Here is a 27,262-nt window from a genome sequence, read left to right on the forward strand (position 1 = left end):
TTGGTTTCAGGAACTGTGTGTGCGTAACTGAAAAACAAACTCTCGCTACTCTAAGGTTAAGTAAAATCAGATTTTTGAGTGAATTTGACTGAAGCCTTAAAAATAAAATGCTTGTTCTTGCATAGAACCTTGCATAGTGTGACAGAAATGATTGATTTCATACATGAAACCAAACCAGTAATATACACCAAATTACAAACAACCTGTTGATTTCAACCATGAAACAAAGCCATTAGCTACATAGGGGCATTATTGTATACTAAATGTCTTATTTCATTACCAGGACCAAGTCACAACTTCATCTGTTCAAAGAGTTTATTACACTGTCTGGCAAGTCGTTATATTTTGTCTGGTTTTAATGCAGAAGACATAGCACTCTAACAAGTTATTACATTATCCAGCAATATTACATTACATTATAACATTATCTAGTCTTATTTAATTATCCCAGTTACTCTGTTACAACTAGCCAGCACATGGATGATCCACAAAACCTTTGAGATAAGGTTCTATGGACAAAAAATGTGTATGTGGGTTTCCTCTGGGATAAACGGATAAATGCAAAGTATTCAGATTTAAAATATGCACATTTATCTGGAAAAATGCACAATGCTTTCCTGCAGAGACTCGGGCTGTATATAAAGATGAATGAAGAAACAAGACCTAACGATGACACCCATGACATACAGAATACAGAGAAATATTTAGATTTCAGGTGTGCACTATGATCTGAAAACAGTAAACCTTTTTGTATGAAGAAAAACCCCCACTTCTTATTAAGCCCTTAGTACAGAAGCTATAGAAGATGGTAGGGGCATGTCAGCAATACAGCATCTGAACAAGCTTTCCAATATTTAGTTTATGTTGACATAAGTGTACAAAACATGCAAGGCAATTCATCACAAAAGGAACAGTGAAATTAACATATCAATGCATGCTTTTATAGAGTGGCGTTGGCAGACTTGTAATTGACGAGACCTTGACTTGTTGAGTATATTAATGTCAACTGCATTCAAGAAAAATGATTAATGATTTAAAGACTTTACTTATATGTGTGTGTATGTACATACCTGCACTGTGTAATATATGTGTATTGAGTTTTTTGTGTGTGTATGGTATGTACAAATATAGAGTGTGTAAGTTGTCTGTAATCTGAATAATATTGCACTTGTAGACCAATTTATACATATAATATTAGTCTCATTGTGTACCTTTTGTCTCCATTAAAGTTATCATCATGGGATAATGTGTAAACTTTGGCTCGTTAAAGAGCCAAGGACACAGATATCAGCTGATAAAAATGAAACAATCTGAGCTTATCTTTCAATAACATGCTATTTTGGTATTTCAACATTCACCTGAAGAATTCTGGTTTACACCAGAACATACACGGGCTGAAAATAACTTGGTCAAACCATTCCATCAGTCAATCACATTTTTCTTTGAACTGTACAGCAGTATGAAATGATGAGATGTACTGATATTTTGGTGGCTTGACATCCAGTCTTCTCTGTCGCTCAAAGCAAAGCAACAGAAACTGTGTTGCTTTGAAGCCTCAGCCACCACTGCCAACAGTCCCCAGGTAAAAATACTGTCCTGCACATGATCCTATACCCAGTGGCGAGAGCCCACAGCTAAAAGAAAGGTGTTGGCGAAGGTCACACCCTTAAATAAACATGGGTTATTCAATTATTCACTGTTCTCTCCTGGCATTTAACAAAAAAAAATAAAAAAATAAATAAAAATAAAAAAAGGTATTAACAGCAGTAGCTTCAGCTCATAAGATAAATGCCAAATTAGTGTGAAAAATAGACATTGCACAATGTCACATTTCTGAAGTGTTAGCATTGTAACATGTAATGTTCAGATGCCTGTACACAGGAATGCAGACCAACGGGTCAAAATCAAGAGATTTTTGTGTTGTTTTGTTTCTGATATGATGAACCCTATATGAATAGCAGTCATTCATAAAATACTTCTTAAGAAAGCCCTTCTTAAGAAACACCAATCGTGTGTTTAAGGGGCTTAAGATGCAATTTTTTTGTGCAAATTATTAACTAATTCTCATCCAGTACTCTTTAGTAGTTATGTCTAAAGACACAAAACTTTCAGGAAATGTAATTTTGTTTCGGTTAACTTTGATTTTATTACTCTAGATTCAAAATGATAGTTTTGATAGGCAGAAAGTGGTAACACATACAAATCAGCGTGTCATCCGATGTTATCTCTCTCGACACACTTTGATCCTTACTCTCCATTGGAGCTGTATATATTCTGGAGGCTTCCAATTGCTCTCTAGAATGTTTTTGGTGAAATAAAATCAAGTTGCATTTTTAGGAAATTTACAGTGAAAATATTAAGAAAATGATGCTGAGAAAATCACCCATCCAAAACAGGATAGCATACAAAAACAAAAAACAATTTTAATACTGCTATTTGATTCAAAGACATTTTGTCAAAATATTTAACATACTGTAAATATATATATATATATATATATATATATATATATATATATATATATTCATGGTTATACAAAAAATACATAATTAAGTGATTGCTTGCTTACCTGCAAGCTTTAAAATGTGTGCTTTGTAATGAAACCTTGTGTCTTGAGGGATTTTTTTCCATTCCAGTATGAGATGTTTCTTCTTTCCTTTTCCTTTTCTTTTCCTTCAGATGAAAAATTCTTGATGTATGATATGGGTACAACTTGTCTGGTATTATCGTCCACAAATTGAAATTCTAATAGATTGCTATGAGAAAATGCATAGCTAGCTACAGTAACCAACATTAGCTAGTCTACTGGTTATGATGATACCAAAACAACAGCCCAATGAAACAAACTTGGTTAGTTAGCTAGAATATTTATAATTATACACATTAAGATTGCTAGTTAATAACGTTAGCTCAGGTTCTTTATAAAACTGTTCAGCCAAAATAGCTAGCTTCTAATGTTTGCTAAACAAGACACTTACAGCTATGTTCAGCCACAGAGTCTATATAGAGAAACAAGCTTTTCAGCTCAGCTAAATAACAATCATTAACTTTTTTTGGTTAACTTGCTTTCTCCAATTTTACATGGTCACATGACTGTATCAATTGGGGGGAGCTAGCTGGCCCCCTTAGCATCTTTGGAATTTCTAGGAAGTTCTAGAATGTTGTGACAACTTACTAGTAGAAACTGACCAAGTCTTTTTGCAACATTGTTTTGAGGTCTTGCAAGTGACTTTGATAACTAGTTGAATTCTGGTAATCCGGTGGCGCAACCATATTTTAACCAAGAAAGCAACGTAGAAACGACGTCCTGTGCCCGCTGGGCCTAGAGGTACTAGAATGAGTGTCTGGTTGCTAGGTCGCATCTATGGTTTGGGCTTTTTGCTGGAATCTTGACCAAGCCTGATTAAGGTGGCTACTGTACCTGTGAACAGGCAAGGAACGGGAGATATAGCAGCATACCTTTTGAAGCTCAATCACCAGCAGGCTCAGTAGGTGAACAACTGCAAACAGCTGCTGGCAGGCTAGGGCATGCTCACTCCACTCCCCTAAATTGAGAATTACGAGATACTAAGTCATAATTATGAGAAAATAATTATACTTAGTAATGAAAAGATATATATATATATGTGGTAAGTTTTTAACAAATGGTGGAAACTGGCTTCCATAAAAAAAAATAAAAAATGAATTGCCTACTATGTTTATAATATGAAATACACTCTCTATGTCTTACAGTGTGGGGATATGCTTTGTGCATTCAAACAACATAAACCATGGTTCAGGTTTGACCATTATTTACATTTGTGGAAACTTAACACTGTCATCTATGCAGGCTTCGCTGGCCCGACACTTGTCATGCAAAAAAGTAGGTTTGACTAATTCATTAAAGGCATTAATCATTCGGTTTCAGAGCAAATACGAACAAAAGCAACTGGGGAAAGAAAAATGAAGGAGCCCCACTGACACATGTTAAAAGCGTTCAGTCAGAGAAAAGTTTGGTGCTCTGCTGTGTGACTTTTGGCTGTTTTTTTTTTTTCTGTTGGCAGACTTCCTGTGCATACCAAAGGCATTGATGTGCCTTTTCCTGAGTCTATATTTGGCCTTATTTATTTACTTTTCATGTCAGTCCTGATGAATAAATTTCAAAAGAGAGCCATGTGTGCCAGGACATTGCTCAGAGATGGTTAATTGCTGTAAGCCACCCTGGCATGTAAAGTTCAGAGCTTTCACACACTCGGAAAAAGAACAAACGTGATGTCACTAACATCCACAGCCCTTAGGATCCAAGCAATCTATGTCAATATTTCTGTAGTATTTCAGAAACTTGCGGCCACATTACTCAACACAGGATTTTGTTGCTCTCTGTCCTTTCAGTTATACATCAAGTCATCACATACTATACAACAGTTCACACCAATCCTTTTAATTAAATATATATTTTTTTTTCCAGCAAAGGTTGTCATTTCTTTGAGCAGTTTTATGAAGTCACTGTTGCTTATGGCCATAGGTATTTGGGCCTAGGATTGTTGCTTGCCAAGGCATTTTTAGTTCTGTTTTCCTCCTAACAGAAAGTAAAGGAAAAGAAGAAAGATGCAGCACAGAGCAAAAGCTTTATGTAAATATTTAAAAGAAAAAAAATCTACCGACACCAAACCAAAAAAGAAAGAGTAAGACAATGCTTTGAAAGTGAAGGTGATAATGATGTGGCTGTAGTTTCTCAAACATGTATCGGTAAGATTCAGAAGTGCATTGAACTTGAAAAGTAAATCTGGTTGGCATAGATATTGATTGAAGAAAAAATGTAACTATTAGGACATTAGATTAAATGCAAAGCTTTCAGAATTAAGGCAACTAAATATCTGCCTTCAAGTTACTGCATGTAATTAAACAGATGGTAGGTTTTTTCTTTTCATACACAGCTAATTGTCCCAATTGTTAATTTTAAGCTAGACGTAGTCTGTTTTGAAGAATTATAAGGGACTGCTGTTTAGTATCTATGCCATACATTAATAAATATTTACAGTAATGAGCAGAGTTAAATATGCAGGGGTAATGTTAACAGCTCTTTAACAATTTGAACAAAGTCACAGTGGTGAAATGAAATGGCAATGTTGAAATACGGTATATTGTTTGTTTAGTATATATATATCACCCCTGGAGCCATTCCATTTTATTGTATTTCATACACAGCTGTTTATGTGGTTAACTGCTGATGCTTCTTCACAAGACAATATATTCGTCTAAATCAAGATAATCTAAATATCTGCACAGAACTCCACAAGAAACAAAGAGACATAGATTGTGATCAATCTGGGGAGGATCACACCAGATTGAACCCCATATGGGGACCATTAAATTGAAGAATGATGGAAAGGTAAAATATAAAAAGTAAATAAGAAAATAAAAATATAAAAGTTTTAAAAAATACTAACCCAACCCAACACTTTCTTCACTAACCCATATGCTTCCAACTATCCATCCATTGTCTATACCCACTTATTCCTGGACATGGTCGCAGGGGGTGCTGGAAGCTATCACAGCATGCATTGAGCGAGAGGCAGGAATACACCCTGGACAGTTCAACCAGTCCATCGCAGGGCACGCACACCATTCATTCACACACTTATACCAAGGAGTGAAAGATGGAGTCTCCAAATAATCTACATGCATGTCTTTGGACCGTGGGAGGAAACCGGAGTATCTGGAGGAAACCCATGTGGACACGGGGAGAACACCTTTTTTTTGCTGTGGGGCGACACTGCAACCCACTGCACCACCGTGCCACCCTGTGCTTCCATCTAAAAATGTCTCAACGTTTAGTTATGAAAAAGTTATTTTGCTGATGTTTGGAGAGGCTAATTACAAATGCAACCATTGTCTTTGAGAAAAGTTCCATTAAATCTCTTCAGCTATCTGTCTATCTATCTACCCACTCATCAGTTTATTTGTAACTGTGGTTTTCAATAAATATTAACACATCTCTAGGAACGGTGGGGAAACTAATTGCATTCCGATTTCTTAAAGGTTCACATCAGAAATGGAAAATTCATAGAAAAAGAAAAGTGGGAGGTAATAAATGGACTAGACTCAAACTTAGAATTTTGTAGCCATCTGGGGCACCCTGGCACAAAAAGACAGGAGTGTGAAAGGTGTCCGTGACAACACCCCCTTTGACACCACAAAAAGTTGCTGTCATCAAAGGTAGACAAGAAGACAAATTGTTATATATATATTGTTTAATCTAGTGTACTTTGACTTTGAGAAAATAGCTAACTCATGCTGTATATTTAAATTGTTTAAAACACTTGATTAATTTTTATGCTCTCAGTTTCACGTGCCTCAAGGATAATAGCAGCCTACACTGGATAATGTAGTACATTTCCAAAAGTATGTGGACACCCCTTCTAATTAGTGGTTTTGACTACTTCAGACACACCCATTGCTAACAGGTGAATAAAATCAAGAATTCAGACATGCAATCTCTATTGACAAACACTGGCAGTAGAATGGGTCCTATGAAGAGCTCAGTGGCTTTCAACGTGGTACTGTCATGGGATGCCACCTTTCATATCACACATATCACATTTGATACATACAGCGTGACATGGCCCTTAAGGAGTTTTATGCAATCGACCAACACCGGTGGTGTTTGAAAAGCTATAGGATTCCGTTGAGTAGTTTGAAACAAAACGGCGACGAGTGCGTTAATGACGTCACAAAACTCCGCGACTACCACCTGTTGTGACGTCCCCACATCAGGACAACTTCTGATTCTGGAATTCCCATAAATGTGAAAGATTCTGAAGTTAACTGTAGTTGGCGATCGGAAACATGTTTGGCTTACATCTGCATGCCTGCCATGTAGCTAAAACATGGAACTACTTTGGAATTTGTTAACGTATCTTTTGTCATTAATTTCACTCAAGCCCTTAACACCAACGGGCAGTGAATTAACTGGTAAGAACTGTGATGGAAAGACTTATAGCAAGAAATCAAGCTATCGACATAGCAGATGCTAGATTCCGCTGTAGCTAATTTCCAGCTAGAATTAATCGGTTGAGATTTGGAAGCGGTAACTAGAAAAAAAGATCGATCTCTATGTAAGCTATCCATCTATAATCGTTAACTTATTTGGGGGAAAAACCCGAACGAGTTGTGAGGTCCTAGATAACAGATATGGTAGGCTAACTTGACGCTAGATCAATATATTTCCGCCATTGAAATACATGCGGCTTAATTGTTTATTGCATAGGCCCATATTTATAACACACACCGTCGATTCTGAAAAACGGTGCCTTTTACAGTTAACGAATAAATGGCCAAATTGTAGCCTATAGCCTAATGTGCACGTGGATTTGATAATTATTTCTAAATCTGAAACTACAGGCTTTGATACAGCTGACCATGGAATATTCGGGAGCTTCGATGTTGTGGCGTTTTTCCGTCAGCTGCAGGAGCGTTTGTACGGTTGTGGTAAATCGGTAAGTCAAGTTGTATGTTAAAATGTGCACTCAATTTTGGTTTGCAATAGCGTATTGGATACGAAAAACAAAACATTTTGCATTATTAGTTATGTCGCCTAAATAGTTTGATGTTATATTTAATCTTAGTATTTACTGTAGAATCGATGATACTGTTTGTGATTACAAACAGGATACATGCTGACCTGGCAAGTACAAACTCAAAAGGAATAAGCTTCCCATTTTGAAGCAGCTATTATTTGAGTTCTATACGAAATCAAGAGACCTAGTTAAGAAAATGGGATTGTAAAATACATATCCTTTTTCTGGCGTCGGATAGTAATCGTTTTATCATACTAATTAGTCAGTATATCCCCAGGGAACAGGTGTTTTGACCTGGATGGTTTTGGATTCATTTTCTTTCAGCTCCTTGACAGCATGCCGGACGACGTATTGCATCCAGTTCTCGATTTCCATGAAATGACTTGGGATATTTTTTTGATCATGGCAATGGTTCATATCATGTTTTTGACCATTGCCTTGCGAACAATGTGCGCTGTAAGTATTTTTATTTAATTTATTACCATCGTTAATATTTGCCCTTTTCGTTTAGTATCCCATGGGTTTTCTGAACTACTTTTAACTCTATGGAAGACAAAAATTGTGATTCATATTTTTATTCACTCTTGTGCTGCCCTTCAATGATTTGATGTAATTACCAGAAAAGGTTAGGAATACAAAGGAGAAAAGGTGTATTCTGTCCTCTGACAGGCGAAGAGAGCTGTATCCAGGATGAGAGAGGATGGGAATCAGAAACTGGAGATGCTGCTGGCTGAACAGTCCAAGGTCCAGCAGCTGCAAGGTCTGTTGCAGAGTGTATTTTACATCTTAACACCGCAAACTTGTCAGTTATATACACACTGAGGAAATATTTGGTCATGGAGCAAGGGAAAATCCAGACACACACTGTGTAAATTATTGACGCCCCACATGAACCATTACTTTTTGTTCTTCATTATACACCAAGAATCAAGAACAAAACAGTGTTTAGTATTAACAATAGTCACATGTCCCTGAAACTGAACTGTTTACTGTTAAGGAAAAATCAAAATGCTGGAGGAGGACCAAATTGTCGTGCAGAATGAGAAAGTGCACCTGGAACTGCAGTCAAAAATCATGCAGGAGAAACTGGATGCGAAGAACCAGTGTCAGGACACAGACAGCGCCCTAAAGTAAGTACCAGGCAGCAGGCCTACCAAGCCAGAGGTGGGCCTTTTGCATTTGTCACATTGCATGATTTATTATGGAATAATAGCTTTGTGACTTTGTCATGTTGGCAAAAAATTAAAAAAAATTAAAAAATTGTAATTTTTTGTTCCCGTTGCATTTCAGGGCTTCAGGCTCTGAGCACAGCGACAAAGAGTCAGAAGTTAAATATGTAGTGCAATCTGACAAACTGACGACCAAGAAGTCGGAGGAGAGTAAGAAGACCAATGACATCCTCAAGATTCAGGTGAGCAAATAAACCCAGGACTGCAGAATTGCCCTTTTACATTTTACAAGGAAGTAGGCCTGATAATTCCCAGGACCATAAAACAAATCCGCCCGTGTCACCTGCATCACGCCCTCCTGAAATGAGTGACACAATGTTGGTATTGTGCTAAAATATTTGCATGTTTCCCCCCCCCCTTTATTTTTTAAGCACTTGGAGAATGCTGTTCTTCTACAGCTGTACCTGAATGGCATGCATGGTGTTAGAGTGACAAATATGTCTGATTGTATTCAAGATTGACTAAATTTACAGGCATAGCAATACCAATAAATATCCTGATTTTTGAGAGTTATGTATATACCAGTGTTTAGATTATTGCGTACACTTGGATACAAACAAGTAATGCGATTACTCCAGTAGCTGCGTTTGCATGATTCTTTCCGTAGTCGGCATATACGTGCACTAACGGCAGTCGTTTTCATCTGGAGTATTCCGACTTACACCTGACACGCTCAGTTTCAAAAAGCTGAAAGAAATTGGCAGTAAAAAAGAAAATGTCAATGCAGTGCCACACACATTTGTGTGTGATGTGATACACGGGATATCTGTGAATAAGGTGGATTCAATAAACATCTTAGTGTGTCAGCACGTATTGTAATTTAGGGATTATGCATTTAATGATCCATGTCGTTTGTATACAATAACGTTACGTCAGTCAAATTAATGGGCACGATGACATGTTTCAAGTTTAATGAAAAACGATAGTTGAACTCACATGGTAAAGTGACTTTGAACAGATGCTGCTATAAAGCACTGCTCTTTACAATAGGCAACTTTTCCACCTCTGTTGGCATAGGCAAGCAGTTGCCCCACAGACACAGTATCTGATTTATTTGATGAGGGCTGTCCTTAGTGTTTTCCTGCTAAGTAATGTCCCGCTCAAATCAAAAAGGCTGAACAGGTTACATTTTCAATACCATTCAATGGACAACGGCAAAGGATATATTAAAATATCACACATTAAGATATTTAAATAACGGAAACTTACTGCTCAAAGGATTAACTCATTTTGCTTGTCTCACTTTTCCCTCTACCCATCCAGGTGGAATTTCATAAAAAGCAGGCAGAGGAGAATTTGGTAAGAAGGACATGATCACACTTTAAAACTGCGACGGCCTGTGAACAGATTGTTTTAGAACCAAAATAATTACGCAGCTCTTCTTGCGTTCTCCAGATTGGCACTCGTATTGCCGAGCACGCTCTGGCGGCAGAGAGGAAAGAGAACGCAAACCTCAGGCGGAAGTGAGTTCATTTGGGCAACTTGCCTTTACGCCCCAGCGCTGGGGTGTTTGATTACTAGCCCAACGGTCATGAAGTGAATGACTTCACACTATTGTCTGAAGCTGTTGAAGGTGTGTTCAGTAGGTTCTGGATAAGACACCATTCTAGCTGGCCGAATGGGTGATGTTTTCATGCAGGGAATTGTCCTCGTCTGAATGCTATGTTTTTTTTTTTTTTTAATCTGTTGCCAGGGTCATTGAGGTCAGCACACAACTGGCAGAAATAAAGGATCCTGTCATTGTGCCGCCTCTTAAGAAAGGTGAGCCTGTGCCCATTCATGCTTGTACTCTTCCCGCCATTGGTCATGTGCTGCCAGAAACACACTCACACTGTGATTGTGGATCACGCCCTCTTTTTTTGTGGGATTTCTCAGTGGTTCAACAATGGGCAATGGAAAAATGTAAGACTGAAATTATAAATTAAGCCTGCTGCGATTTAGGAAGATTCCATGTGCTTGAGAAGTAGAGGTGATTTTTTCAATGGTGGAAAAAATAAGGAGTGACAGTGGTATTGGGACAACAAAAAATCACATCTGTATATTTAAGTCTCATGCTGTCTGCCGATGGCGGAAGCTAAATTAGAGATGAGTGCCGTAACTGGTTGACGTGGTAAATTTGACAACATTCCATTCGGTTCAGTGATCATTATCAGGCACTTGCAATTTGCAGTTTAATTTCTGATTCATTGTGTTCATTTCAGATGGTATTGCTTCTGGGAGATCGGTAAGTTATTGCAAGTTGGTTCAATTCGGACCATAAAATAAAGTGTGTCCAGATTTCAGTCAATTTTAAAATAAATTTGGCCCAATATCGCAATTTCTGGCCAATTTTCAGACAATATTTGTACAGTGCAAGTATTACAGCCTGCAATAAGTAAATAGCTCAGACTTGAGTGCTTTCTGATGCAGGGAAAGGCTGCTCTTGAAGACCAGCTGTACACGGAGAAACTGCAAGGAGAGAAGACTGTACAGTTGGAAGGTGCGTTGCGCGGAATATAGCCGGATAATTTTAAATGGTCCCCGTATCTGATTTCTCAACACTTGTGCACACAGAGAAAATCAAGAAGATGGAATGTGACCAGGCCTCTCTGAGCAATGAAAAAACAAACCTGGAAAACCTGTATAAGATTCTGCAGGAGAAATTCCTGATCATGCAAAGCCTGTGCCAAGAGAAGGACAGCGCTCTGCAGCAGTGAGTATCGAGCCCCTTGATGCCGTCTCCGGGAACAATGCACTTTGTGGATGCGTGGCATTGTAAACTACAAGTCAGGAACCTGATGTTCTGCGTCTTCCTTCTCGTGGGTCGTTTGCTGTTATCGAAGCTGTAAGCCCTAATTATTGCACATCTGTATAAGCTGAGGAAACTATATAAATATGAAGTAAAGTAAAACTATTAAACTAATAAAGAGGCTGTCTCCGTACTTTAATTTACTGATCAGACCCATTTGGTGGGGGAAAGGAATGTACTGTGCCTTTTTATAACGAGCTTACCCAAAATTTGGAAATCAGGATGGATGTGAGATGTGGAGCCTTTGTGCTGTTTTGCAGGAGGCTGGCTGAGGAGGAAGTGGAGCAGCACGTGAAGCAGATCAAATCTGCTGGACCCAAGGAGGAAGTCCGCAATTTCAAGCAGAGGATCCAGGAAATTAACGAAAAACATGAGAAAACTCTGGACAGCCTTAAGAAAAAGGTGAACAGATTTACTCTGTCATAATACCTTATGCTTCTCTCACTTTACATCAGTGTGATGAGTTTCAAAGTCCCATTTGAACATTTAGTGAGTTAGGTTCAGAATTAAATGATGGTTCATGCAGTCTGTGCTTATTATTGATTAGCAACTCCTCACTTTCATTCACTTGCAGGTACAGTGTTCTTTACCTTTAATTTATTTTTATTATTATTTGACGTTTGCTCATTCACTGTATTTGCTGTGCTCTTGAAATTATGTCAACTGATTTCATTTGTCTACTATTGACTTGTTACTTCTCTCTCTTCAGATTGCTTTTCATCAGAAAAAAGCGCAGGAGAATTGGGTAAGAGCGTCTTCAGGAAAGTGAAAGCCGCAAACGCTGTCGTTCAGTTTCGTTTCCAAATGTGACCGAGAGCTTCTTTTTGGTCTGAAGGTTGTTGCGTGCGCATCCGAACGTGCCCTCACCGTGAAAAGGAAAGAGTTGGCCAACCTGAGCAAACAGTGAGTTTCATTTTCCGACAAAAGCCTCTTTGCATGGGTTTCTGAGCTCCACTGGGTAGGATAATGGCTGTAGACTATTTAATGGGAAATGCCAGCTGATGCTGTATTCAGTGGGCAGGCTTTTTTTTTTTTTAGCACTGTGCCCGTCCTCATAGCCGTTGTCTGAATAATGTGTTTTGCATCTACAGGCTGTCTGAGGTCAGTGCTAACTTGGCGGGATACCAGGAGCCACTGGTTAAGGCTTCCTCAAGCCGCTCTGACCTGCAGATAAGGCCCCTGAGGAAATGTAAGTCGTAATACACCATACAGTCTCTGTGCAATGTCCCTGTTGCTGAATGATTTCTTTTTTTCCCGTATTTTTTTCTTAATGGTTTCGTCACTGGTGCAGCATTTTTTTCCCCCACACCCTGACCTTTGACATCCACCATCAACTTTTCAGTTTCTGTGTATGTTGTAATTGGATGTCCTCAAATGGATCTTCTGCTTATCTGTAAATCTTCTTGAAGAAGTTGATCACTGTAGACTCCTGTAGTGCTCTCTCAGAGCAGTGTGTGCTGTCTTCCAGATGGCACTGTCCCAAAGAAAAACAGGGCGGCTGTCGCCATGGTGGACAAATCGGTAAGTTAGCGGTCGTGAAAATGAAATTTGCGTTACATTGCATTACCTTAAGTTTTGTGCATGTTTGAATGCACAGGGTTAGGTCTCAAAAACCTAGATCACAGTTGTGAAATGGTTTGTTTTCAGACGCAGGCGGAGAGCTCTGACCAGCTCGAGCGGTATCGGGCCCGGGCTGAGCTGGCTGCAGAGAAGACTAAGGTCGAGCAGCTGGGAGGTACGTACTGTAGCCCAGAGAGTATTCTCACCTGGCGCTATTCATTTAGCTTCCCTCTGTCTGTGAGTTGTGACCACTTTGTCGCCTCAGCAAAAATCCAAGCGATGGAGGAGGAATACGAGGCTCTCAGGAAAGAAATGCTCAAGCTGGCGTTTCAGAATAGAACTTTCCAGGGAAAAGTGCAGAGTATGAATGAGCTGTGCAAGCAGAAAGACCAGGCCCTCCAGCAGTGAGTAGCCGACAATAGACTTTGTGGCCTTTAGCAAACACAGCTCCACATTGTATTGCATTGAGACTTATTCAGGAATCTAGCAGCGGGGACCTGATTCTTTTCCATATACGCCCATAGACTTTCTTTACAAAGAACATGGAATATGCAGCAATTGAAGAAAAAAGAATGTGTCGACATAACCATATTTCCGACCATTTTAAGAATTGTATGATGGAAAGAAACGCAATGTTTCGTGTGCCAACAGAACTGAGGTTTCAACGGTAAAGGAATCTGGATTTGAAAATGGGCTGTGCAGCGGTCGCCTGAAGCCTCCTTTCTCTTGTGTTGCAGGAAGACAGCCCAGGTGGACTCCGAGCGTCGCGACAAAGAGCTGAAAGTGAAGGAGGTGCTCAGGGTTCACAAACTGAAGGTCCAGGCGATTGTGGAGCAGCATCAGAAATCGGAGCTGTCCTGCAAGGCTGAGGTGAACAGCTTCAACCGACAAGAAACACCGCACTCCACTGTGGAGGCACATCTGTCCACTGGGAGGCAGTTTTTGTTTTCCAAAAAGCATTCTGCACCAGTTTGTCCAAAGGAACATATTGAATATATAGTCAGTGTCCCCTGTATGTACTCATTATTTGTACGCTAGGTGGTTTCGAGTTCTTTCATGTTTCTCGCTATTTTTTTCAGATGTGTTGCTAATTGTCACGTCTTTCTCCACAGATTGTATCTCTTAAGAAGTCACGAGATAAATTGGTAAGGTGGCCATAGTTAAGTAATCTTGTTTAGTCAATGCCTTTGTCCTGGATTGAATGGTTAATTCATCTTTCTTTCCCACAGATGAAAACCTGCGCCTCTGGACGTGCACAAATGACTAATCTTTGCAAGCAGTGAGTTCAGTTCCTATCCAGACTGCCTAAATGGGCGACAGACCTGTCTGAGGATTGACAGTGCCCCATGATTGATCATTAAGTGGCTTGTAATAAATAATGATTTGTGAACAGTTCAGCCAAACGAAGAAAATTAAAAGTTGAGATGGGAGATGGGCGTACTCCAACTTGGGTGCATCTTCCTTGCCTTAGGTACATGACTTGGCGTTGTCTTAATGGTGCGATTTGACTTTTCGTAGGCGAGGGGTCAACAGTCGCGAGGCTGAATGCCAGAGAGCGCCATCTGGGGCCACTCCCGACAGCTTTCAGGAAGCCCCTCTTGAGAAAAGTGAGCCCCACAAATTTAGGCTTGTACCCTGCCCGCCAAAGTCATAGGGCACAAATGGCCTATTTTCTCTCTGTTTTTTTTTGCACACTAATGCAGCCCAGCTCTATATTCACTGCCCAGCATGGTATAGCGATGTGTTGTATTATAAAGCCTTAAACTGCTGTACCAGCCCCGGTACATTAGACTGCAATAAACACAATTAATGATTGTAGTATACTTTTGTAATCTTGAGCCTCATCCCAGGTCCTTGTCTGGTCTTTCTTATCTAGAGACTATTGCCACACAGACATCATTGTGTGGCTCTTCAGACACATCGGTAAGTTGATTGGTCATGCCAATGGCCGAACGTCTTTTTGTGAGTGTTTAGGTGTTTAAGACAAATATAAATTCCCCATTAAGACCAAAGATTCCCAACGTAACTGTGAATCATTGGTCTGAAATGGGCCAGTGACTCTCAATATTCATTCGCGTTGATGTAATTAGATTGATATGCAGCTTAGCAGGTTTCAATCGAGTTTCACCATGTTGGAAATGAAAATGCTGGCAGCAAAGTTAAGATTGTGGTTCACTGATGTGTTCTCCGACACAGGAAAAACTCCCTAATGCAGTTGAAGACAATCAAAGCCTTTATCTGAAGAAACTGCAGTTAGAGGAGGAAAAGTCCCAGCAGCTGGAAGGTTTGTTGCTGAAAGAATACTTTTTTTTTTAAATGACCCCGTGATTTTTTTTCTTCAGTTCCCTGTCCCTGACATGTCAAATCATTTCTCGCCTCTAGAAAAAATCCAAACTCTGGAGCAGGAAAGAGATGCTCTGGAGAGCGAGAGATCCCAGCTGGAAGATCAGACCACATCCCTCCAGAGTGAACTGCACAGTGTGAATGAGCTGTGCCAGCAGAGGGCCCAGGCTCTCCAGCAGTAAGTAACCAGCAAGTGGACTGGGCCCAGGGAGAGAGCTGGGTTTGTGTACACCTGCGATTCCACATGGGGGAGATCGACTTTGACCTTGATACTGGTGTACAGTAGCTGGACTTTTGCAAACGTTGACAAACAGAACGTTAAACGACGCCAAACGTGCTTTCTGACTTCAGTAAGACTAGCTTCATTGAGTTTCAGGAACCATGCGCTCTAAGCTCCTGTGCTCTCTCTGTGTTTTAGGAACACTGTGCAGGCGGAGGTGGCGCTGAGCGCTAGAGATGCAGAAATCCAGGCACTGGCCCTGAATGTCAGGGTGATGGGGGAGGAGCTTGAGAGTAGCCGTGGCTGCTACAAGGCCCAGGTGAGCCAGAGTCCGCCCAGCAGTAATACTGCGCTCTCCACTCACAAGTCAAATTTGGCTAACCCTAACCCTTTCCTGGAAGAATTGTTAAATGGAGATGTTTAACAACACCCCCCCTCCCCCAAAGAATTTAGGTCATTTTCAAGCTTAGAAGCATGTTTATAGATTATATTCATAGCAAAGCGTGCTATACTTCCATGTATGCCACAGGAAATATACTGAACGCATTCCATTGGTACATTAACCAGATTGTTTTGATGCTTCACTGTCATATTTTCAAAAATTCACCTTATCAGATCTCGTGCTTATTGTCACATGTCTCTCCCCAGATGGAGTTTCAAGAACAACAGGCTCAGGAGAATATGGTAAGATACGATCAACAGGTTTTCAGTGTTATCTTTTGTCAAGAAGAGGGAATATTGATTTCTCGTCTTGTGTCCCCAGACGAAAGCCACGGAACAAGTCTTGGTAGCACAGGGGGAAACCATTGCAACCCTCCGAAATGAGTAAGCTACTTGGAGCCTCTTAGATTGGGTCACAGATCTGGTAGCCTAGGGCTTTTTGTTCCAATTGCAGTTGTGTCTGAAAGGTGCATATAATTCGTCCCCCTTTGTTGCAGGCTGGCTGAGGTCAAGGCCAAATTAGCCGTGTTCCAGAATGCCGACTCTGAGCCCAGGCCTAGCTGCTCGTACCAAGTGCTGCCCCTTCTTCTGTTGGGTAAGCCATCATTAACCCTAACCCCCCCCCCCCCCGCTGGGTGGCTTAAATCTTTTCAACCGGAGGTTTGCATTTCCAATTCCATAAGCACAAGGTACCCAATCTCCAGCTGTCCCACACGCTCTCCTTTGTTACGGTAGCTGGTGTTGTACGCGAGCGTTGGAGGTTGGGTGGAGGCACAAAGACTCAATTTTAATGCCCGTTTAAATCTTCTCACCGTGTTTGTCAGTGTGTGTGTGCGCGCGTGTGTGGATCTTTAATCGGCGTACTGTCTTTTGCAGACTCGGAGGAGGTCCCTCTCCTCAGCCAGACGGAGGCTCGCTCTCCGGAGTTCTCCGCGCCGTCTTCCAGCACGGGAAGCCACCTCAGCCCACTCCTCCCGAGCCCTGTGGCGACGGAGGAGGCGCGGCCCCGCAGATCCTCAACGTCATCGGTGGATTCTATGAAGCGCAAAGGCGCCAGCTTCCTCAAGCTTTTCAAGAAACCATAGGAAGGCAAAGAGGGTAAGTTATCGCTTTCTGTCGACCCTGCAGTCCACAATGTGGGCCGTGCGTTTGCGTAAAGAGGCTGCAGAATCCAAAATGGGGTGGGGGGAACAAGGTGGAGAGGGTTATTTAAAGTACAGGTGCAAACTAATATCCTGTTATTATTCAGGATAATTAGAATAACGTCCAATTGTGTTTTCTTCAGGAGAGAAACGGGATGAGCGCCAGACCACTGGACATGCTGCTGGAGCTGTTCTTGCTGTGACACATAGACCCAAAAAAAAGAAATTCCTTAAATATTTCATTCACTTCCTGTGAAACATAGACAAAAAAAATGCCAGTTACTCAGTTATTCCTTTAATATTTCAACTTGTTTCTTTCACTCCCTGTGAAAAATAGACAAAAAACATAGACAAACAAATGAAACAGACAAAAAAAAAATGCCAGTTACTCAGTTATTCTTTAAATATTTCTGTTTAATTGGTTTCTTTCACTTCCTGTGAACCATAGACAAAAAAAGCCAGTTACTCAGTTATTCCTTAAATATTTCTGTTTAATTGGTTTATTTCACTTCTTGTGAAACATAGACAAAAAATAAATAAATAAAAATAAGCCAGTTACTCAGTTATTCCTTAAATATTTCTGTTTAATTGGTTTATTTCACTTCTTGTGAAACATAGACAAAAAAAATTAAAAAAAATAAGCCAGTTACTCAGTTATTCCTTAAATATTTCTGTTTAATTGGTTTATTTCACTTCTGGTGAAACATAGACAAAAAAATAAGCCAGTTACTCAGTTATTCCTTAAATATTTCTGTTTAATTGGTTTATTTCACTTCCTGTGAAACATAGACAAAAAAAATAAAATAAAAATAAGCCAGTTACTCAGTTATTTCTTAAATATTTCTGTTTAATTGGTTTATTTCACTTCTGGTGAAACATAGACAAAAAAAAAAAGCCAGTTACTCTGTTATTACTTAAGTATTTTTGTTTAATTGGTTTCTTTCATTTCCTGTGAAACTTAAATCAAAAATGTTAATTACTGTTTTTTTTTTTCCTTAAGGTATTTCACTATTATTTATCTTACTTGCTGTGAAACATGTACCGAATTAAGGAAAAAGCTTTATGAATTTGTGAATTAAGCAGGGATATTACTTAAATGTTTGATTTCATTTTTTTCTTTCCTTAACTTGCTGTGAAACAAAGACAAAAAAAATAAAGATCTGCATGCATTCAAGAATGGCTCCACTTATTCCTTAAATATTGCAGTTGAAAGAGCCTAGAAGAACTAACAACATTTAGTCTTAAGCTTCACCACACTACCATTGCATTGGCTGATAATTTGGTAATTGGTATCAGTGCCACTGGCAGGCAGTCTTACTGGTATACTAATAAGCAGTTATTAGTATTCTCTGAGCAAGGTTCATGTGATCTATAACTGGGCACACCACCATGGACTTGTAATCTCTTAAAATGTCAGCATGTACTTTTTGAACTCTATTGAAATATGTTACATGTGTACAACGTGTACTTTACTGTAAATACCTGTTAGAATTGTTTGGCATATCATGATTACAAATTGGTTCTACTCCCAGAGTTGGTTGGCGTGAGAGTGTGTTCACGGACTGGGGTAGGCGCTGGGCGGTGGGGGGGGGGGGGCGGGGGGGGGGGGGGGGGGGGGGGGGGGGGGGGGGGGGGGGGGTTTGTGTGCTGCCAAAAATAGGTAGCCAATCGACAGTCACTCACGTTTATGAACCAATCTCAGTTTGCAATGCTGGAAAAAGATAAATTGACGTTGTCCTGTGAGCTAATGGTAACTTCTTAAAACAGGGAGCGGCTTTTTTTTTTTTTAAGTTGTGGCCTTTTTATTTGGTGTCAAATGAGTACCGTGAGAGGCTGAAACAGAAAGCTTGTTGACAATCCTGCTCTACAACCCAAAATGAACGTGGATCAATTTTAAGGTTAAAGTTAGCTGGGTGTGTTGTTGTGCTTTCTCTTTACACTTAAGACAGTGCAGTATAATGGAGAAGGAACTGGCCTTGTAACCTAAAGGTTGCAGGTTTGACCCCCCTTGTACGACACTGCTGTTGTACCATTGAGCAACGTATATATAAACATTGAGTTTATATCCAAATGTATCAATGGACGCTACAGTATGTAAAAATTCCGAAGTTGTGGAAGAGGCTCTGGATAAGAACATCTGCTGGATGCCAGTTATGAGATAAACAGTATTGCCTAGTGCTATAAAAATGTGCTACTGTACGTCCAGGTGTCTGCAGTCCTACTAACTGTGGTACTGAAAACCACATGACGATTGAAATTAATGAGATTGGCAATCATCAAGGTGCAATGGACTTGCCAACGTGTGACTGGGGAGATGTAATGCGTCCAAAACCTAGTTTTGTAAGCAGTCCACTAGGGGGCAGTGGAGAAGTTTCAGTATGGCGAAAACAGTGAGGGGAACCCACATGTATATATGCTGCTCAGAAAACTTTGTCCTTGCTTGTAACATTGCGCTTCGGGATTCCATTCAACATGGCAAATGCTCATGCTTAATAACCTCCTTCTGGTGATTTTTTTATTTTTTAGAAATAAAAAATAAATAAATTGCTCCTAAATCAGTTAGAAGGCTGAAATAAGACTACAGAGCTTCTAAACATAGCTGCTTGGCAGTATTCTGTGTTTGCATGACGTAGTGCAGTGGTTCTCAACCTCGATTTTAACAGGCTGTTAAATTTTCTTTACTAGGTGCTTTTCATGACTAAAGGGATTGTTTACCCTCTTTAACCGCATTATGTCAGAAATGGCTATGCATGGCATGAAGAATAGCAGTTTGACATTCATGTTATGCTTATTATGCAATATTGCAAACAATCACATAAAAACAGGTAACAAAATTATTTAACTAATGAAATTAAAGACTGAGGTGAATCAATAGGCTCCTAACCAAGGTTGGGAACCACTAGTAGAGTGTACATAGTGTGTTGATAGGAAAGGGGTGTGGTGTTCTGGGAAATTCTCCTGTGTTAGTGAATAGCAGTTGGTCACATGGTACCCTTTTACATGTATTAGTGTTTCATTTGATTGTGTTGGTGTGCAATGGGGTGAGGTAAGTCTGATGTACTGCAGGGCAGCCCCTGCTTGTTGCTTTACCTGAATTTACCTGGTCTTTGGAATTTGAATGCGTTCTCTGCTAGGCAACCGTACAGTTAGCGGCATTGTTCTGGTTAGCAGGGAGATCTCTAGGTTTCGCGTGGACTGGACCCTCGCTTCCAAAATGCCAAACCAGGAAACCAGACACCTGAGGAGACAGGACACCTGGCAGAGTTTAACTTCTGATTTATCTGGATTTTATTTCAAAATGAGAGAAGGTGGTGGAGGGGGGGGGAGAGGGATCAGTCCGTGTAAACACTGCAATTACTCAATACAAGCTTATAAATGTGATAAATTGTGACAGAAGACTTTTTTTAACAGAAAACTAAAATGGTGGCTTGGAATAGGAGGCACATGTGACCATTACAGTGTGGCAGGCGTGTGTTTCAGTACAGACGCACGGCGCAAACTCCAAGTGTCTTGTCAAGCTCCACTCAGCCACACAAATGCAGCCCTACTAACACTTTACAGCTCAGGGTGCAGAAGGTAATAACAGTGGGGGAAAAAATAAAATAAAAAATGGCCACACTGCAATGTTAACTTCCCCCCCCCCCAAAGGAATCTGTGGCTCGCTTCACAGAAACAGAGAGCCAAAGTAACAATTTCATTGAAATTAACTGGTACTGAAGTTGTGGGGTGAGGTAAAGTGACCCTCCCCCTTGAACAGACACCGATTCGAGGAGGGCTTCTGGCCTGGCTTTCCAAAACCTACAAAAACACCCACTTTGCCTCCCCCACCAGTGGTCACAGGAAAGGCACACCAACCGCCACCCAAGGTGGGTCACATCATCTCATCTTGACAACACTCCCCTCCCCCCGGCTGCCACACCTCAAAAAAACAATAGAAAAAAGATAAGGGAATGAAGTCATTGAGTTATCCTCAGGTCCTGAGATTTCAGTTTCTACCTCCCGCGCGGGAGAGAAGGGTGCAGAACAAGGCCGGCCTCGCTTGGGAAGTGCGTCTGTGCAGTATCGTCTCTCGTTTTTAAAAACCGTCAGGCACGCTGTGTTTTTAATTTTCCTGCAAGGCTCTCCCGAGCCGAATGGCTAGCTGGAGGAGAGCGGGGTGCTGGAGAAGTGGCCAGAGTTGCGGGCGGACTGGAAGGACGGGGAGGGGGGCAGGTTTCGGGGGGGCCACAGGTCTCCGTTGTGGAGCTTCCACAGCAGCTCCTCGTTCTGGAGGGAGAGGCGGTTGTTCATTTTGGTCTCCTTCATGATGGTCTGCTGCAGGGCCACCTGCTCTGTGGACAGCTGCCTGAAAGAGAGAGAGAGAGAGGAGATTTAAAAAATATATATATATTAAAAATAGCCCACATAAGCACACACACATGCACAGGCACAGGCTCACACACACACACTACACAGTTGTACACATGCTAACAAAGACAGACAGACACACAGACACACCAGATTTTGCTGACAAAAATCATACCTGTGCAAGGTTGTGTGCTCGTCTAGCCTGGCTTTCAGGTCCTCGTTCTCTTGCTGTGTCTTTCGAAGGCATCCTTCCAAATCCAGGTTTGTTTCCCTCTGACATAAGGAGACAGAGAAATGAGCACTCAGTTTATTCAGTTTACTCACTCTTCACTCAGTTTCCTCGCTGCTGACATCTAAAAACACAGAAATTCATAGGAAATCAAGGCCATGCTTCTTATGTTTAGCCTGAATTTCAACACAAGATGAACGCATGCGGAAAAACATGCATAGCTTTACAAAGCAGGTAGCATTTTAATTCCTGAGAAAAGCGATGGGGCAAAGGCCTCCCTGGATGACTAGTGACAAATTAACTGAGTGCCTGAGGAACACAGTGGAGGCAGCACCTCTTCGCTGCAGTTCTTCCTCACCAGTGTCTTTAGTTCCATGAGCTTCTTGTTCTGCTGGTGAAGCTCAGTGTTCTTCAGCTCCAAAACCACCTTCAGGCTCTCCAACTCCTGCTGCAGGTACAGGGTATGCGAGTCCTGTGTAAACACACACACACACACACACAGGCATGCAGGCATGCATACACACACACACAATGCATATACACACATACACACAAAGCAGCACAAACAAACACAGACAGGGACAGCAGTTGTTACTCACTTCAACCTTCAGCATCTTGTAGAGTCTCTACACTTCAGCATCTACACTACTGTATGAAGCACACATTATTTCTTTCCATTCAATTCAATTTTATTTGCAAAGTGATTTTTACAGAGAGACGCTGAGAGGCTTCATTGGTAAAAAATGAAAACAAGAAAATAATATTTTACATTCAAATTAAATCCCATCATGCCATAGGGGTTGCAACAATTAGGTTAAAGGGGTCCACAAAAATATAAACTAATACAATAACAAGGTTGCGTGCCTCACTTGAATAGCTCTGGGCACTAGCAAGGGCAGTAGGTGCACAGATATCTGAGGGGAAGGATCAGCACTAATCATTGTGTAGAACTTCCTGGAAGTCACTCTCCTCAAGCAGAGTACTGAGAGGGAGGGACATACCCTCATCTGTATGACATGATGTGACCTGGAGTTGCAACATTACCTGACTCTTTTCAGCCAGCAGCCTTCGGTTTTCCTCTTCAGCTTTAAGCTTCTCGGACAGTGTCGTGTTCTCTCTTGCGAGGTCCTGAATTTGTTCCTGGAAGAACATTGGATTGGCTAAAGATTTTTTTTGCAAGGTAATCTCACTGTCAATTCACAACATAGATACAGCTTTGTGCGATGTAGCAAATAGCCCATTGGAATAATAGATTAAGCGTCGCAATTACAACATTAAGTTAGCCTGTTATTAGTACAGTGGCAATTCCATTGAGCAATTTGAAATTTAACCTTGTCTAAATTAAACATTAACGAAAGGTCATCTTACCGATAACGTGGTTTCCATTTCCTTCAGGGACTGTTTGTGGGTTTCCCTCTCCTGCTCTTGACTTTGCTTAAGTTCTGGAAGGGAAAGAGGGGACAGCAGCGCCACCTGTGGTCAGCACAAGCAGGCACGGCCGCGAGGCTGCCAAGGATCTCTGCAGCGTGCACGGCCATGGCCTGCATTTCAGCTTCCCGCTGAATCCAAGCCAAAAAGCAGGGCCCTCACTTCTACAACTAGCAGCATTCCACAAAGAACAACAGTCTACTAGTGGACAGTGGATAGGTCAGAGGATCACACGCTAGCCAGAAACAACAGCTGACCTTCAAAAGACGTCTCGTAGTGCCGTTTCAACGACTCCATCTTCTCAGAGTGACTGGCTCTCAGTTCCTTTTCCAATGTCTCGTGCTTGGACCTTACATCATTCACCTGTATGAAAGGGATGAGAAGTATGGATCGAACACCTCCAGCAGGTGGTTCTGTGCTCCATGACCAGATGCAGCAGCACAAAAAAAGAAAACCTGCCGGTGGACTTTGGTCAGCCTGGATCAGACACACCACAGACGCCGTCACATTCCCCAACAGAGTCATAACAGACATCCATTAACCTCAGCCCCACCTATGAGACAACCTGGATCCACCAAAAAAAAACACATCACACGTTTAACATGCATGCATACGTCCACACCACACTGCAGGGCCACAGGGAGCTCATTATATTCAGGATGCTAGATCTCCAGAAACAGGTTCGGGCAGCCCCGTTGTATAAATAAGTAGCTAGCTACTGAATAACCATAAAACTGTCACCGCCAATGTAGCTACCCAGCTAAATAGTTAACAGTCAACATACCGCTAGAGCAAGCAGGGGAGCATGCATGACCCTGTAAATGATCAGTTTCCTGCATGGTGGCGGATGTGTGGTCCGAGCGAGGGCCCACCTGCTGCACCATGCGGCTCCGGCACTTGTCTGCCTCCTGCTGGTAGGCCTGGTGCACCTTCTCCCACTCGGCCGAGTAGAAGGCCGCCAGCTGCTCCTCCAGCTCGGCCAGGTCGCTATGGTGACGCTCCTGAGCCTTCCGGAGCACGCCCTCGAACGCCATGCGCAGCTCGTCCTTCTCCTTCTCCAGCTCATCGCAGGAAGTTGCCGTGGTCACTGCGGAATGAGCACGCACAAAGACACTCTTAAAAAAACACACATGTCCACACAAATTTAAAAAAAAAACCCAACACAGAGGTACACACACTCAAAAATGTATACACATATGAAAATAAATGTGTACACACACACACACACACACGCCAGACCTGGGTCAAATACGTATTTGTTTTAGATTCAAATACTTTTCTGTGCTCTAATGATCTTGCCTGGTGTAATTGAGCCAGCCAATATGACCAGAAGGCGGGGTTTGCACTTTTTGAGAGTATTTCATTGATTTTAATACACCAGACAAGACCAGTAAAGCGTAGAAAAGTACTTGAATACAAAACAAATACGTATTTGACCCGAGGTCTGACACACACACACAGTGCATATTAACTGCCCGAGGGATGGTTCTGTAGCACTGCCAACAATAAAAATTATTTCCCGAAAAAAAAAAAAAATCTTACAGTAAATACGTTCCCTCATTCGAAAACAGCTTAGGATCTGTCAGCTCGGAAGTATTCAGAATGCGGATGTTATCACACAGACACACAAAGCAAACACAGGAGATGAGACGCACGCCTGTGGCTTTTTAAGAGAGACACGACACACTAGGGGCGACACCCTGACTAAATAACAGCTTAAGGCTGCAGTAAATAAGTTTGTTTTATAACACGTTTGTTCACGTTTGGTTAAATTTCCTTCGCATCCCGACAGATAACAATAAATTAGAAGCTCTAAAATAAAAAATAAAAAAAACACGCGCACACCACGCCTGTCTCCTCTTCCCTGCCGGCGGACCGTTCCCTTCCACACAGCTGGAATTCCTACGGCAAGATCAGAAGAAGAAAAACAAAATGGGGAGGGGGGGGTGGGATTTTGCATTTGTGGGGCCTGGGACAGAGTGTGCGAGGGGTGCGCGTCGCGGCGTGGAATGCGCTGCGGCAGCCTCTGGGGCAGGAGGGTAACACATTCCACCGATGCGGTTTTACGAAAGGTCAGGGGGTCAGGGGTCAAGGGACCAGACTAATGCCAAAAAAAAAAAAAAAAAAAAAGTCGACAACAGACAAGAAGTACCTGTGTCTTTTGGCAGCCCTAGGTCTACGTGTTCGGGGAGGGTGAATCCTACGGCATGACTGGCTCTTGGATGCAGAAACATCTGCATGCTTCTCTTTTCCCAGACCACACAATGCCAGCCCTGGCTGCTGCTAGCAGTTTTTTTAACAGACGTGGCAACTGAGCTCTGATGTACGCAAGGGAGCTCTTGCCTACGGGGATCAGCGTTAGTAACGGCTGTACGTGATTAGCGGGGTAAACGTGAAAACAGAGAAAAGTGGGAGACGTCCTGGAGAAGGCGGGCCGGCAACGGAATTCTGCGGCAGGCGAATTTTGCAGGATGCACGGTAGCCTGCAATCCTCCCAAAGGTGACAAGTTAAACTGAGATCCACCAAATGAGCTAGATGATGTGTGGCATGGCTCACTGAGGCCGGTCATGAGAAACAAGAATTTTTTCCTTCAGAAGTGTGTCCAAGACACTAGGTTCCAAACGTGTTCAGGTTTTTTCCCCACCCAGCTGCATCAAGGCAGCCCCCTTTCCCTTCTCTGATGATTTTGTTTGTATATAAGCTCTTCAAAATAAAACAAGAAAACTGCTCTAATTAGGCTAACACTTGACATTTAGCACTGACTGGGCTCTTTTGATTGTCTTGTTCTACATATAGAAGTGTGACAGTGACAGGAACTTTGCATTTCTTTGCAGTGTATGTGCAGGCTGGGAACTAAACATCAATAAGGGAAACAATGTCAAGCATCTCGATGGCTGAAAATGCTTAGCGTTAGACCAAATTAATTTCTCACACCTCATTTCGCACCCATGTGAAACATCACAAGACCTACAAGACTGCGAATGTCCCATGTGAAAGCATTTTAAAATCATGTGAAAGGGCCAAAATTAGTCTGAATACAATTTAGGATTAGGGTTGTAGGTTAAGGTTGGGGGTGGGGAGGTTAAGATTGGATTTTGGGGTTTTGGGGTTAAAGTTGAGACTGGGGGAGACGATTTGTGTTAGGGTCAGGTGGGGTGGCAGGTTAGATCGAGGATTTGGATTAGAGGTTTGAGGGTTGGAGCTAGGATTTGGGCGGGGGGGGCGGGGGGGGGGGTGGGGTCAAGCGCAGCATTCTGTAGTAGCTTTGTGACCACGTCGTGACCCCCCAGGCCTCAGTGGGAGAGCAAACCTCAAACACTGCAGTCTGTGTGCAGAGATCTGTGCTTCTGAGTTCACCCGGTTCAGCAGCGTCTAACATCTACTCTCAAAATACCTCCACTACAAAAACCGTCTTTGCCCAAGGGATCTTCTGGAACCATGACCTTGCCCCGGCTAAGCCAAGAAAGGTTCCCCTATGGTAGCGTTATGGCTCTGCTACGTTACAACCGCTTACATTGCACTAGAGCATTGCCCAAGCAAGGCACTTATCCTGGGTCAGCTTTCACCTTTGTCACATAATGTCTGGAGCTGACATTAGCATTACATGCACAGCTCCTGAATAAGTTATGAGAGACCAGTGTTGGTGGACAGCCTGACACAACCCAGGAAAGTACATTGAAGCTTCAAGACTAGTGGGTTTGTGACTTCTACAGTAGCAAATTAATCATACCGAAATTAGCCACGGCCTGAATCAACATTAGCTCTAGCCTTCTGTGGACTTTGTGACACATGAGCACATGACACAGCTGCTGTCTGCATAGACACGCACGGAATGCTTTCAAGGTGGTGACTTTCAAAAGAAAGTAAGCATCTTTACCATCTGTGAGAAAGGGGCATTTTCTGCATCACGAGTCACCAGCCCAAGACCACCCCCTCCTCCCCATCTCTAGAATGCACCGCATTGTCTTGCTCAGT

General features: G+C 41.8%; 2 protein-coding genes across 4 annotated transcripts in view; one reads left to right on the plus strand and one right to left on the minus strand.

The window, feature by feature from the left end:
• The first annotated feature begins 6,750 nt into the window (after positions 1-6,750).
• LOC118227931 (myosin-10-like) lies at positions 6,751-17,748 on the plus strand. The gene is made up of 32 exons (XM_035419009.1): positions 6,751-6,954; positions 7,384-7,478; positions 7,884-8,015; positions 8,229-8,319; positions 8,557-8,689; positions 8,850-8,970; positions 10,052-10,087; positions 10,184-10,251; positions 10,482-10,549; positions 10,990-11,012; positions 11,198-11,267; positions 11,342-11,480; positions 11,837-11,978; positions 12,286-12,321; positions 12,412-12,479; positions 12,668-12,765; positions 13,045-13,097; positions 13,224-13,311; positions 13,402-13,540; positions 13,874-14,006; positions 14,249-14,281; positions 14,366-14,415; positions 14,655-14,743; positions 15,013-15,059; positions 15,333-15,420; positions 15,519-15,657; positions 15,898-16,018; positions 16,348-16,383; positions 16,463-16,524; positions 16,638-16,735; positions 17,017-17,238; positions 17,426-17,748. The coding sequence occupies exons 1-31, from the start codon at positions 6,870-6,872 to the stop codon at positions 17,223-17,225; spliced, it is 2,790 nt and encodes a 929-aa protein (XP_035274900.1). The 5' UTR covers positions 6,751-6,869; the 3' UTR covers positions 17,226-17,238; positions 17,426-17,748.
• A 2,794-nt stretch (positions 17,749-20,542) lies between these two features.
• The window catches only part of LOC118227932 (microtubule-associated tumor suppressor 1 homolog), a 34,130-nt gene continuing 27,410 nt past the window's right edge, over positions 20,543-27,262 (minus strand). For all 3 annotated transcript variants that reach the window (XM_035419010.1, XM_035419011.1, XM_035419013.1), the window contains exons 8-14: positions 24,159-24,373; positions 23,544-23,649; positions 23,227-23,300; positions 22,903-22,998; positions 22,217-22,330; positions 21,805-21,902; positions 20,543-21,627 (exon numbers count right to left, since the gene is read on the minus strand). In XM_035419010.1, the coding sequence (XP_035274901.1) occupies positions 21,420-21,627; positions 21,805-21,902; positions 22,217-22,330; positions 22,903-22,998; positions 23,227-23,300; positions 23,544-23,649; positions 24,159-24,373 (911 nt within the window). In that variant the 3' untranslated portion in view covers positions 20,543-21,419. The remainder of the gene's footprint in view (positions 21,628-21,804; positions 21,903-22,216; positions 22,331-22,902; positions 22,999-23,226; positions 23,301-23,543; positions 23,650-24,158; positions 24,374-27,262) is intronic.

Source organism: Anguilla anguilla, chromosome 5, assembly GCF_013347855.1.
Source record: "Anguilla anguilla isolate fAngAng1 chromosome 5, fAngAng1.pri, whole genome shotgun sequence".
NCBI classification, from domain to species: domain Eukaryota; kingdom Metazoa; phylum Chordata; class Actinopteri; order Anguilliformes; family Anguillidae; genus Anguilla; species Anguilla anguilla.